Source organism: Eptatretus burgeri, chromosome 1 (assembly GCF_056783735.1).
Source record: "Eptatretus burgeri isolate ZD-2024b chromosome 1, Ebu_testis_v1, whole genome shotgun sequence".
In the NCBI taxonomy this organism is placed as follows: Eukaryota; Metazoa; Chordata; class Myxini; order Myxiniformes; family Myxinidae; genus Eptatretus; species Eptatretus burgeri.
The window spans coordinates 75,781,385-75,796,384 of NC_140961.1; the positions used below are offsets into that span (position 1 = coordinate 75,781,385).

A 15,000-nucleotide genomic window follows, 5' to 3' on the forward strand; every position below is an offset into this window, starting at 1 on the left:
CAAATAATGATCTTAATGTCGTTCAGCAGTGTGCAACAATTACAAAACTTGGAGCATTATCCGACACAAAAAATAGGATGTAAAGTTTCAAAGTCCATATTTCACAATTCACATAAAATTTCTCATTGCTCTGAGAGCACATGATTTTAGTTGTTGCACATGTCTGTTCCAAATCCATGCAGCAAAATACAATAACTGCTTTTATTTTGTTTGTTGTTTGTTTGCTTCTTTGTTTTTGTTGGACTCGTGTTTTTGCGCACTATGCTGTATACAGAGCGTCGGTTCTGCCAAAGTAGTTTCTTGGTTAGGATTAAAGTCGGTTTCCTCCGATACAGGATACTCGACTGAGTGTGCTGGAATTTGTAATTCAGCCAGGAAGATAGCGATAGCTCACCTAATCTTTGTGAGGATACCATTGCATCCTTTAACACGTACTAATTAATGCTAACAGAAGGAACGTCCAGTTTAACGTCCATTCAAGGGACGGCACACACATTGAAGCCTTGGCCTGCCTACAAAACATCAGGATGACAGTTTAAAGCTGGGCCAAGATTAAAACCCAGGCTAGACAACTCAGAAGATATATAGACAACTCAGTGCATACATATGGGTCATCCTTTCAGCCCACTTGTGTTGAGTTTTCTTTTTCTTTAAAATTTGAGATGGTGTGCATGTGCCTGATTGTCTGTGCAATTGTCATCGCATGCACATGTTTGTGGTTGTGTTGCGCAAGTGATTGAATATTGCAGTGTTGAGGGGGGTGATTCATCATAAGGACACTGCAACGCATAATTATTGATGATTGATGATTGATGATTGGGAATTGAAATTACTTGAATGATATGAGACTAACCTAGCATCGCATCCCATTAGTTGTCACACCAAAATTTGATATTCAGTTTTATCATGTTATCCTGACCTCTCCTCCATTTACTTCTGCCCTGCTTTCTTTAGGAAAATGGGAGTGTCCACGGCATCACTGTGTGGTGTGTGGTGAGAAGACTGTGGTGTTCTGCACAATATGCACCAACTCGTACTGCAAAGATCATAAAACAGGTGCTCTCAAGCATGGCCGGGATGGCCACCGGCGATGCTCAGCACACCTTTCTTTGAGGGCTGCAAAGAAAAAGGGAGTGAAAATGACTGTTAACCATTCTCTCAATCCTTTAATTATGAGCAAGAAATCCAAAGGTGACACTTCACAGGATTTAACAACCACTTCTACTGTGTCACTAGACATGTGTTCTGAAGCCAAGGATATCCCTGACATTGCACAACTTCCAAATTCAATAGTTGAATCCTCTGTAGGATCATCAGACAACTCTGAACATTGTCCCACACAGAATGGGACATATAATTGTGAAGATAAGGATGTTATTGACCCAACAGAAGTGGTTTTGGCACTGACTGAACCCTCTGCTGAGTCACCCTCTGCTGAGTCATCAGGAAATTCTGACCTTTACCCACCACAGGTAGAGGCATGTAACGGATTACTGGATGTATATGAGCCCAGCTCATCTCAAGAGGAGCTTAATGTGAGGTCACAAGGAAACTTTGAGCATAATCTCACACACAATGTCTGTGATAAGTTAGAAGGAAAACTTGAACCAAAACCCTTGATGGCTGAACCACGTGAAGAGCTACTGAATGTTGTAGAACTTAACCCCACACATAAGAAGACCTCGGATGGACTATCAAAAGGACTAGAGCCTGATCCCATACTGAATAAGCCATGTGAAGGATTACTAAATGGCCTGGATCCTCTTCCTCTTTCAAATAATCCCTGTAATGAAACATCACAAGATTTTGAACCTCATTCAGTACTGACTGAGACATGTGACAAGTTCAAGAATCATGATGATATTTTCCCAACAAAAGTAAAAGCTTGTACTGAGATATCTGAAGCTGTGCCTCAGCCAACATTGACAGAGCAATGTGATGACCTACTAAATGGCACGAAGCTTCATCCCACACAGGCTGATCATTGTGATGGAGCATCCAGTGATGCTGAGCCTCACTCCACAAACTTGCCTGAACTCCTTGCTGTTACACCTCCTCCTCCTGTACCAATGTTAGAGGAACCAAGCTCCACACCAGAATTGGTACAAACACCAACTCCACCACCAATGCCACCTCGACCATCATCATCATCTCCACTGCAGCGCAACCTTGTTCCCGAGGAGGAGGATGAGGAGGAGGAGGAGGAGGAGGAGGAGGTGACTGGATCTCTGGACTCTCACTCACCTCCAGAGCATGAATCATTTTCACCAAATTTTCATGGAGTACCTTGGCTTGCAATGCAGCCAGGTCAGCCTGGAATGCCATCTCCAATTCATTACCCTCCTACTGGCTTCTTGGGTTTCCCAACCCAGCAAATGGCTAACACTGGTCCACTGAGCATAGCAGGCCTCCACAGTGCTCAATTTCCCAAAGCAAAGCGGTCACGGGTGGCAGGACGCAGTTCTTACAGCTCATATGGACCATTTCCTCATATGTCTTCTCAGCTGCTTGGTGATGGGAGACAAGCTCCTGATAGCTGTTTCTTGACTCCAGGCTTAGCAGACATGCCACAAAGATTTGAAAGGCCATGCATGCTCGGAGGTGGGCCCATTGCCAGCTTAGAGCGGGCTTGCCGAGACTTAAGCCGCCTTGCAAGCATGGATGCCCTTTGCTTGCCAGGTTCTGGCCCGAGTCGTTCAGATCGTTGTGAGCTCCTCAGCTCCTCTGGTTGTTTTCTCCCACCTCAGCGCACGTTGCCATCATTTACTGAACTGGGCCGACCAGCAAATGGTCACTTGTCAGAAGCAACAATTGTACAGGGATATGGCCGCCTGCCTTGTGGCCTACAAGAGGAATTTTCAGGCCATGGAGCAAACTCAGGTCACCTAAACGCTGGTCCTTTAACTTCTGACAATAGTGAGATCTGCAGGTCACACAGCTTTGTACAGGATGGAGGACTTAATGAAGTGAACACTGATGAGTCTGTGTGCATTTCGGACTTGAGCATGAGTGATCTTCTTGCTGACCAGGATGTCTGCCTCACTGATGTTGGCATGAAGAGTCAGCCACTGTGGGGTCCATGACTGCATGTTCATCTGTCACTGTTAAAGACTTCAAAAAGTACTTTGCAAAAACTGGGACTGTCAGGAATGGACGCATCCACAAGTGACCCAGCCTCTTTCAGCCAGGGACACATCATTTTCCAGTATGTGTAGAATGGTGGCTGCTATGTCAGTGGTGGGGATTTGGTTACAGGCTCGAACAACAGTAGTCACCATGGCATGTCCGGAGTATGAAGAATCCTGAAGTGGCCTACGGATTGAGCCACAATGACCTGGTGCTTTTGAGACAAACTTGATCTTGACTTGAAAACACTAGAGAGAGCCACAAAGGTCCAATTCACAGACTCGTCAACACAAAGTTATGAGAATTGCATTTTAAGTGGAGAACTTGTTAGTATTTATAACAAGGTTGTTTTGTTTTAGTTTAGATTCCACACCAAGTATGCTGTAGTAGTTCACCACGTGAGTTTGGATAGACAGAGAGGTAGAAAGGGTGACAGATGTGTAGACATACGTAAAGAAACAGGTTTAAGTGGTTTGTCTTTCGTTGGCTGCATTGTTCATGCGATGTGCAGGTTGCCATCTGTCTCCCTCTCACTCTTCGCCACTCTCATTTCCCTGAACAACTTGATCCATGTTGGCACAGTTTGCCTTCATTAAGTCACGACCTAGCGTTGTGCATCATGGCCACAGGCCTCATCAAATTGGACAGCATTTTCATGTAGGTATATGCTGTATTTTATTCTATTTTTTTGCCACAAGCCCTACAGTGTGAAGCAGGAACAAAGTGCCACTGTATAACCTCCATCGTTGTATTGAAGTGCATGTGTTAATGTGAAAGCATTTTTGTGGTAGTTGCGTTGTGCATAGACAAATGTAATCATAGTTTTTAACCGAGCCTACGCCCGAAACGCATGCTTGGGGAAAGTGCGGCGTGTACTTGAGTGTGTTTTGTGATTTCTTTGTTGCCTTGTTTCACTCTGGTGAGGAGTAAAGTGCAAAACTTTCCCTTACTGGAGTATTTCTCATCTTGATTGATTTTATATTTCGGTGTGTGTGTGTGTGTGTGTGTCAAATTAATTATACAAATGGTATAAAGCAATCAAAAGTAACCACAGAAATAATACAAATCCAGAAAACATGCAGAAAGGAATACAAATTGGCAAAAATGGTTTATTACTTCCTGGGCGATAGCGTGGGAAGTAAACATTTAATGGAGTCTAATACCCATCCCCTGAGAAGAAGGGGTATAAATTAAACGTGTTGCATTTCTGATGGAAAACTATCAAACTTAATGCCAAAATGTTTCAGAGATATGCATACTGTATTCTAAATTTGGACAATACGTGGACCAAATACGGTTTTTCTCATGTTTAGTCTCAAAGTTTCTCCAACTTGGTTTAAGACCAGGCCTGTAAGTCATTCTGAACTGACTGAAGATAACCAAAGCTGTAAGTTTGATTTTGAAATAACCATAAATAATCTTGTATAAGAAAACAAGAAAGGCTTGAATTTGGCATGGTTTAAGGAAATCTAATTTAAGCTCATGAGCATATTCAGTAAAGGATGATTGTTGTGAAAAAGAGAAGGAATATGACACGTGAACTGTCTCTCTACTAACTCAAACAAAGTTATCTATCGTACTAAAATACGCAATTTGCTGTCTGCCTGACCAAGATACAGTACATTTTATCGTTACTTATCCAATCTCAAACAAACTTTCCAGGGTGACTAAGGGTCACTCGATGAAGGTTGTAGCAACTGAATTTGCCCCCATCCCCAAGGGGCTTTTCCACCATGGACAAACGCCTTGTTAAGGTCTATGGATAGCTTTTTGTGGTGTTTTTTCAAGGCTGTTTTTCTCATAACAAAAGTAACAAGAGCGAGAATTGCTTTGCAATACATGTCTGCTACCGATGTGATATTTACTAAGTCCAAAAAGGGTGTACTTCTGTGAAAATTTGACAAAACGCCCTGAAACTCTAACTTGTTCTGTAACTTATTATAATGAAGCCGTGTACCAAGTTTCAGTTGAATTTGTTGAAGGGTATGGGGGAAAACAGTCTCAAAAGAAACCCCACAGGTGGGACAGACAAATGGAGAGCAGACCTACTGCCCTCTCTGGTGAAACCAGTGGAGAACTAATAACAACAATAATGATCAAAGCATAATATTAATAATGTTATTACAAAACAATATTAATACTAATAACTAGAACTGCCACTTTATAACTGCTGGCAGTGATGACCGGGTACCAAGATGTTCGGCTTTGATACAAATACCACCCTGTTTTGACACAACGTGAGACTGATGAGTTACGGACCGAGTAACGTGAAGTGTTCAATCTATTTTTTTACGTATGCAGTTGGCCCTTTTTCCTGGGGACATTGTTGGTATGAATTGAATTGGCGTTTTTATTACCTGAACACAAAGTAATAAATGTGCAGGAAATGCCACCATGTGTCCACAGGGTAAACCGGAACTCCACCGAGCAATACGAAGCCCCCCCCCCCACATATCTCTCTGCAATGTGGGATTGATGAGTTATGGACCCAGTAACATGCTGCACTCATTCTATTTATTATGTCAGCAGTTAGCCCTTTTTCCTGAATACATAGTTGGTATCAATTGCATTGGTGTTTAATTAACCTGAACACAAACTAATAAATGTGGACACGATCGGTGCAGAGCGTAAAGTGGGATTCCCGTGAGTCTAATGAGGACCCACACGTTTCTCTACAACGCGGGATTCACAAGTTATGGACCGAGGAACAGGCCACATTCCATCCATTTATTTTGTATACAGTTGACCACTTTTCTTGAGGCCATCATCGGTATCAATTGAATTGCTACTCCTGTACCCTTAAATGCATGCAGGTGCAGCCAAGTGAACCTTGTGCAAAAAAAAAAAATTCTAAAATTTCTCAGATTCAAATAATTCTAGCTGCCAGACCTTGTGCCCGATGGGGTTGAAATTTGAAACGTACATTCCACATGTTCGCGAGATCATAATTGTGAAGTTTCACATTGAATGATGCAGTGGTTCCAAAGTAAGCATTATTTAATATTTTTCATAAATCCAATATCGCTGCCAAACCATGTGACCTATCAATTATTCATTAACAAACTTATATCTCCCTGCCTTCTAGAATATGTGCATGAAGTTTCCCCTTGATATGACCCGCCGTTCTGGAGAAGATGTTTGAAGATTTCAGGGAAAATTCAATATGGCCACCAAACCATGTGACCTATCACTGAGAAATTAAGAAACTTATTCAAGCATGTCTGAGGGAATATGTGCATAAAGTTTTGCCTCAATCTGCTCAGCCGTTTCAGAGAAGATGATTTAAATTTTTTTTATTTTCAATCCAATATGGCTGACAAACCACGTGACCTATGACATCATAAATTTATATTCTGCCTCAAATGGGGTAGGGGATCATGGTTGTGAAGTTTCGTGTAAATCGGATGAGGTGCGTTTTTCTATCCAAGATGGCCGCCAAACCATGTGACTTTTGACATAATTTTTACCGAATATGCAGACATGGCGATGGAAGACAGATGCAAAGTTTCACTTCGATAGGATAAGTGGTTCCAGAGAAAACGTTATTAAATATCTTTCTTAAATCCAATATGCCTGTCAAACCATGTGACCTATCAATTATTCATAAACAAACTTTTAACCTCTTGCATTGGAGAATGTGTGTGTGAAGTTTCCCGTTGATATGACCAGCCATTATGGAAAAGACGATGTTTGAAGGTTTTGGGTAAATTCAATATGGCCACCAAACCATGTGACCTATCAATTAGAAATGAACAAACTTGTAAAAGGATGTCTTGGGGAAAGTGTGTGTGAAGCTTCACCTCAATCTGTCCAGCCATTCTGGAGAAGAAGATTTTTAAAATATATTAATTTTCAATCTAAGATGGCTGATGAACCATGTGACCTATGACATCAGAAATTTATATTCTGCTTCCAATCGTGTAGTGGAATACGTGTATGAAGTTTCCTGTTAATCGGATAAGTTACGTTTTTCTATCCAAGATGGCCACCAAACCATGTGACGAATGATGTCATAATTTTTTACCGTATATGCAGGCATGGGGTTAGATTACAGTTGGCCAGTTTTGCTTCGATAGGTTATGTGGTTCCAGAGAAAACATTATTTAATATTATTCTTGAATCCAACATGGCTGCCAAACCATGCGACCTATCAATTGAATAATTATTCAATAACAAGCTTATATTCACTACGCGTGTGCAATATCGATGTGAAGTTTCCCCTTGATCTGACCAGCCGTTCTGGAGAAGAAGATGTTTGGAGGTTTTAGGGTAAATTCAAGATTGCCACCAAACCATGTGACCTATCAATTAGAAATTAACAAACTTGTGAAAGGATGTCATGGGGAATGTGCATGTAAAGTTTCGCCTCAATCTGTCCAGCTGTTCTGGAGAAGATTTTTTTTGTTTTTAAATTTTCAAAACAAGATGGTTGCCGAACCAAGTCACCGATGACGTCACAATAATTTTTTTATGGTGAATTGTGTAGATGACGCTCAAGAAATTTCAGATTTTTCCCATGCAGCATTCTATGAGAGGAAGAAACTTGATGAATTTTCACTGGCATACCGCTTCACCGATGACGTCACAAAAAATCACCCATGTTCCCCATGGGGAGTTTATTAAAATATATGAAGCAAATTTTTTTTTCCATTGCACGGTTTCAGAGATACAGAGGTCCAAAGTTTATCGGTTTTTTTCAAGATGGCGCCCGTACCACGTGGTCCATGACGTCATAATTATCAATTAAGTATGCTATGGAAAAAAGATACATACTACGGTGAAAATTTCGTGTCGACCGGAGTTAGCGTTCCTGAGAAAATGATTTTCAAAGCGAAAAAGCCTGCAAATTGCTGGCGGAAAAAGAAAAATAACAAGAAGCGAATACTTCGATATCGCGCGGCTGGGGGCAGTCAAAGGTTAAGAATGATGAAACAATTTTGCAGTTATAAAATTTAAATGTCGACACGGTGAATTAGCATGCATGATGGGAAGAGTTGTGACGTTGGACAAATTTCTATCTATAGCCCTCAGATCAAAGGGCGTACGCGGCCATAAGTGTGACAGAGGACGCAGGACAGAATAGCCAATTATATAACAGCGCGATGTCGCCGCGCTGTAATAAACAGAAGAAAAACAACAGGTTAGCCAGTCCATTAGACTGGGTACCCTAATTACATGACCTGTACAGAGCGTTGGTGCTGCTTCAGCAGTCTCCTTGGCTATTGAGCACAATCCTGGACGGGTCGCCACTCAGACACAGGATACCAGCAAACTGGCACTCATTTTGCCGACCTTGGAAGGATGACAGGCAGAATCAACCCCACCTGGTATGAATTCAACAGCCGAATTGGATTTTAAACTTAGGATTCTAGCATCTCAAGCCCACCACCCTAACCATTAAGCCAACACCAGGCTTGAGCTGGTTTGGAGTGAACTTCTGGGCTAGATAATTATGGAACTTCTGGAGCACGGCCCGGTAGTGCTCACCGTTGATCGTCACTATCCTGCTGTTGTCATTCTCATTCCAGTAAGGCCCTAGCATTCCCCATCTGGCATTGAAGGCGCAGAAGCATGTGACCTTAGGCCCTTTCACGTACTTCTCAGTGATATCCCCAGGTGGTCTGTCCCCCAGAAAATGTTGTTGTGGTTGTTCATGGCACCGTTTAAGTGGAAATGGGCTTCATCACTGAACCAGTATCAGGTTGATTCAGTTTGGGTACCGCTCCATCCTGTCACTGAGCCAATTGCACATTTAAAGTCTCCTTCTCATGTCATCTTGACTCAGTTTTTCCCTAATAGAGATTATGAATGGGAAAACCTTCAGTTCCTTAGTGACGATACGCCAGACTGATGTTGGTTTGATGCCTAGCTCCTGGGAGCACCGGCGGTGGTACTTCTTGGGACTGTCAACTGCAGAATCCCACACGGCAACGATGTTGGCTTGGCTCTTGGTTACTGTTGCTGGCCTGACACTGTTGCCCTTGCTCTGGTTGTGCACTGTACCCTTGTGCTCAAAAAGTTTCACAATACGTTGAATGGCACAATTTGTGGGTCCATCACGTGTTCTGAGGTCAAATTCCCGGCAGAACCTCCGGCAGGTGTATCCATAAGATTTAGTCTTGTACTACAGAACCACCACTTTTGCCTTCTGCTTCACTGTCAATGGCATAGTTGAGTTACGGAGCGAGAAATTCCAAGGAGCAAATACCACGATAACACCACCAACCCCTGAAAAGGAAAACGGTATCGGTCAAAAAACAAAGAAATGGCAGGAAGTCAAAGTTGTATCAATGTTTTTGAAACACCCCGTATTGAAGATGCATCTTCAAGGGACTGGCATGGCGATGCGATTGCGAATAGGATCGTACTATACACCACTTACTGTAGCAGACAGCTTTGGCTTACCGCAGCACTAAAATGGTGAACGTATTATTTACTTATTTTATTTCTGATTGTGCATGGAGTTAGGCCAGCTGTTTGGTGAACCAATAGGTGGAATACACAGCTCGACTTATTAGGTGTGCTGGCCTTTGGTCGTGTTATATGTCTCGTGATGTCTGTTAACCAATGACATTGCATATACATGAAAAAGCCAGAAAAGTGATCTTCAAAGGCTCAGGGGGTGGATGAAAATACCTTGAGGACAATCCCCAGATCGGACTTGAGCTGTGTGCCAAATTTGGTGGTTGTCGGTCCAGCCGTCCTTGTAAAAAAAACTCAGACAGACAGACAGACAGACAGACAGCCAAGCTGGTAGGCGACATGGGTGGTCGCTATATAATTGCATACTAGTCATACAGTTTTTGACGGATCGGGCTGAAAATTTTTCGCAAAGAGGTTGATTATAGTGCACATAAAAGCGTGGAAGCCGATTTTTGATTTTCGAAAAGAAAATATTTTTCGGATTTTTTCAAACATTTTAAAGTCCCGTTGCTAGGCAACAGTGGCGTCCATAGCAACGGTGCTCAAAAGCATCTATCTATAATTCCAGTAATGTGTGTGTATGTGTGTGTGTGTGTGTGTGTGTGTGTGTGTGTGTGTGTGTGTGTGTGTGTGTGTGTGTGTGTGTGTGTGTGTGTGTGTGTGTGTGTGTGTGTGTGTGTGTGTGACCGCTGTTTCTCGACAACCACTGGTCCGATCTAATTGAAACTTGAAAGCTATATTGCTAGGACCCTGTGGATGTGCCTTTTCAAGGTTTGATATTAATTGGACAAGTGGTTTCCAAGTTACGGCCATTTATCTGTCAACCAATGACAAGACACGGTGCTATGACGTCATGAATGACGTCACAATTAATGTTTATTCATTTATTTATTTTTTGCACGATTGACGTTACAATTCTTCTTCTTCGTTTGGTATAACGTCACAATCGATGCTGGGGACCTGAGTATCTGCCTTTTCAAGGTTTGATATCGTTCTTCATCCGTTTCCCAAGTGTTTCCCAAGGTTTGAAAGATGTTTTTTTCCCAAGGTTTGAACTAATTGTTCAAATTAGTAATTAATCCCAAGGTTTGAATTTTCCCAAGGGAAACAGCTGATTCCCAAGGGTTTGAAAGCTGTTTTTTCCCAAGGTTTGAATTAATTGTTGTGCTTGGTAGACATTTGTGAATACATTTACAGAGAGAGAAGCGAGAGAGGAGGGGGAGAGAGGGGGGCAAGAGAGAGGGGTGTCACAATTCAAGAGAGGGGGAAAGAGGAGGGGGCGAGAGAGGGGAGGGAGAGAGAGAGAGAGGGCGTCACAATTCAAGAAAGGGGGAGAGAGGGGGCGAGAGAGGGGGGAGAGAGAGGGGGGAGAGAGTGGGGGTGAGAGAGAGGGGACGTCACAATTCTTCTTCTTCTTCTTCTTCGTTTGATATGACATCACAATTGACGCTGGGGACCTGAGTTTGTTTCCCAGGTGTTTCCCAAGTTATGGCCATTTATGATACGGTTGGTCCGATCTAATTGAAACAATGCCCCAATCGAGTCGTCGTTTACGAGAGCGAAGGAACGAAGCTGCACTTACTGGTACGCACCTACGGGCCTGCACTAGTACAACTAGATCCTGGTATGAACCTACCAGTCAAGTTTCATCAAAATCGGTTGACTCCTCTGGCCTGCAGAGCTGTCCATTACATACATACAGACAGAAAACCTGAGAATACCGGTAGTCTAGCGACCACCCAACAGCCGATGAATTTTATTTACTGGATGACAGCATAAACCCTTTAAAAGGACAGGAGCACACAAACAACAACCACAGCCACGACGACAACAATTACTTGTTATAAAAGATCATTTTTCATGTGTCGTATTTCATTTTACATCCTCATTGACACTCACCACATGCAATATGTTTGTGAAGTACAACATGCTGTCTTTTTATTAAACCCATCAGCGAAGCGAAGGGAGGCATGCCTCGTCTTTCTGAAAGTAGGGAGACCAAACCAGGAATGCATACTCCAGTGCAAGATGAACAAAGCTTTTAAAACATCGCAAACCACACTTGATGGCGTAATGGTTATAGCATCCTCTTGGAGTCTTGGAGTTCGGCTGTTACAACAGTTCGAGTCCTGGCTGAGTCATATCAAAGACTCTCATAATGTGCCGCTTCCATGCTTGATGCTCAACATCGAAAGAGGATAGAACACAGAAATAAAGCACTCAGAGGTTGGCATCAATGAGGAGGAGGAAATTCTTTCTTGATTGCCCTGCTGAGTGCGGAGAGAAAAGCAATGTCACAATGATGATGTCGCAACAACTTCTTGTTTAAAAAGAACCTCAATTTGCTGACTTAATATTTTTCGGTAATAATGATCAACCCATTTTGAATCAGCTGTCACCTTAACTCTGAAATTGCGCATCGAATTTACCAACATTAACTGTTCATTGTGAAGATTATAAATACTTTTTGGATTCTTCCAACTCACAGGCAATGCAAACACTTTTCAATGGAAAGAGACGATTACATAACATTTTATTTGCTAATTCACAAATTCTACTGAGGTCTGTTTGCAACACATCAGAGTTCAAATTTGGATAAAAGGAAAATATTTTACATTTATCTGTGAACATTCAGACGGTATTCATAAGGTAATATTCAGAAGATCATGAACATGAAGGAGGAAAAGAAGAGTGTCTCAGCAGGTCCCTTATGGGACACTTGAAGTAACGTTTTCTAAAGAGTACCCGTCATTAATACAGACCTCCTGCACATTAATTATAATTAGGCAAGATTCAGTCCAATTTAGCATTTTACTTTTGATACCCATTTGACTTCTTTTTTTTGGCAGTTATGGATTATTAACGGTCAGATATCTCATCAAAACCCATGTATGCAACATCAATTATGCAACTAAAGCCTGGCGTTTGGCTTCGTGGTTCGGGTGGTGGCTTGGAATCCTCGCGTCCTGAGTTCGAGCCCCATTGGCTGCTGAATTAACAACAAGGGGTTGATTCAGCCTGTCATCCTTCCGAGGTTCGTGAAATGAGCACCAGTGTGTACTGGCAATAGGGTACTGCCTCAGTGGCATAGCTCTGCGCCAAACCAATGATGCAACCAGCAGCCATAAAGGCTGTATATGAAGGGAAGGGAATTATGCAACTTATTTGTGCAGCCTTGATCCATCTATCTATAATTCCAGCAATGTGTGTGTGTGTATGTGTGTCTGTGACCGCTCTTTCTCGACAGCCACTGGTCCGATCTAATTGAAACTTGCCAGCTATATTGCTGGGGACCTGAGGATGTGCCTTTTGAAGGTTTGATATTAATTGGACAAGTGCTTCCCAAGTTATGGTCGTTTATTTCCTAAACCAATGACAAGACACGTTGCTGCGTAGGCGTGGCGGATGGGGAAGAGAACCTCAGCCGCGTTGCCCATTACGGGTTACAACGTACGGACTTCCAGAAAGTGATGACTTCGTGTATTCTAATACTTTATCGATTTCTTATGCGCATTTATAGATAAACGCAATGCCTCAATCCAGTCGTCGTTTACGAGAGCGAAGGAACAGACTTTATTCTAATACTGTGTGGTTGTTTCAAAGTTTTTTTTTGTTTTTGTTTTTTTTCTCTCTCTCTCTCTCTCTCTCTCTCTCTCTCTCTCTCTCTCTCTCTCTCTCTCTCTCTCTCTCTCTCTCTCTCTCTCTCTCTCTCTCTCTCTCTCTCTCTCTCTCTCTCTCTCTCTCTCTCTCTCTCTCTCTCTGTCTCTGTCTCTGTCTCTGTCTCTGTCTCTGTCTCTGTCTCTGTCTCTGTCTCTGTCTCTCTCTCTTCTCTTTGTGTTTTTCCTTGCAATGACATTGCGAAAAGGAAAAATACGTTTGCGCTATTTGAATAATTGGCCATTAAAACTAAATTGCCAATAATCGTAACTGCGATATGCGAACTTCCAGACAGTGAGGACTTAACTTCGCGCAGGCCGATGCGCGGTCGGCCGACGATGACGTCACATGCCGTGCCGGTTACGATGGGGATCTATCGGTGCCTTAGTTACTGTGGCGTAGGAGTGGCAATGGTCAATGGCAGCGGATGTCATGGCAACTAAAGACAGGGAGGTAAACTTGATTTTAATTTTGATTTTAATTAACTCTATGTGTGTAAGTATCACAGCAGTTGTTACTTCAATGCAAGCGATAATTCGTGGAATGCATGTGAACATTCCGTATGGGCACACACCACTTCCGGATAGTGATGACTTCATGTATTCTAATAATTTCTCGATTTCTTATGCGCATTTATAGATAAACACAATGCCCCAATCCAGTCGTCCTTTACGAGAGCGAAGGAACGGCCTGCGTGGTTGTTTCTGGCTCCCGGTTTGAATTTTTTTTGGGGGGGGGTTTGCACATACGGGCACACGAGTGTGAAGGAGCGGCCTGTGTGGTTGTTGTTTCTGGCTCACGGTTTGAAAGTTTTTTTTTTGTTTTTTTTTTCCCCACGTACGGCCACACACATACGGGCTCGCACGTATGGGCACGTACTAGTTCAATTAAAGAGGAAAAAAAGACTGTGGTTATATATATTGATTTATCACTCACAAAACTCTTCTGGAATTTTGAAATACCTCTATTCAAGTGTAAAAAAAAAAAATCATTTCTGTTTTAATAATGCTTTCCATGAAGGAAAAGACGGTAGGACTGATGGGATAGTAATTACTGACCATTAAGCGATCCAATTTATTAGGAACTAGTGAGGTATGCTTACACATTGTAAGCAATAACGCACCATGCTTCCCCAATGTCTTGGGTTGCTCACCTGCAGTGAGCACAACAAGGCAGCACTTATTTTCAGATATTTTCATTTACGGACACTTTCCGACGGCTCTGTGATTTGTTTTTTTCCAGAATGTCGGCTTCGATGTCCGTTGACACGCAAAATTTCAGCTTTCCATGTCACCTGGAAGGTACCGAACATTAATATCAGTCAGTCAGTGAGTGGTTACAATGATATATATGTATATGTATATACTAGTGAGGTACCCATGCTATGCATGGCAGGGGGCTAGACTTCTGCTGGACAACCACTTCGTGTAGAACTTGGGCAAAAAACAGGTGGGTAATATTTTTATGATGTCACAATGGTAAAACTACAAATGCAGAATCTGTGAATGTCACCAGTGGAATCCCTTGCATAATTTCCTGATTATCCTTTCAACTCAATCTCTTTATATTTTCATTCCAAACAGAATCATTCCAATCACAAATTAATATGATACCAATAATATAACAAAATACATGTCACAAACACTTGTGAAGTAAACGAAGAGAAACACCATTGTGATGTTTCATCCAGATCGGGAGCAGCTTCGTACAGATCAAAACTCCAAATCATAATTGTATAGAGGTATTTCTGAAACATCCCACCCACTTTAGGACACCGGCTGGGACCCCAATAAG

The 15,000-nt window shown here is 42.3% G+C and overlaps 1 protein-coding gene across 5 annotated transcripts in view; it reads left to right on the top strand.

Moving 5' to 3' along the window:
- Window positions 1-4,075, top strand: part of NSD2 (nuclear receptor binding SET domain protein 2) — a 152,908-nt gene extending 148,833 nt beyond the window's left edge. For all 5 annotated transcript variants that reach the window (XM_085888625.1, XM_085888644.1, XM_085888634.1 and 2 more), the window contains one exon: window positions 955-4,075. In XM_085888625.1, coding sequence (XP_085744751.1) covers window positions 955-3,083 — 2,129 coding nt within the window. In that variant the 3' untranslated portion in view covers window positions 3,084-4,075. The remainder of the gene's footprint in view (window positions 1-954) is intronic.
- Window positions 4,076-15,000: the final 10,925 nt, after the last annotated feature.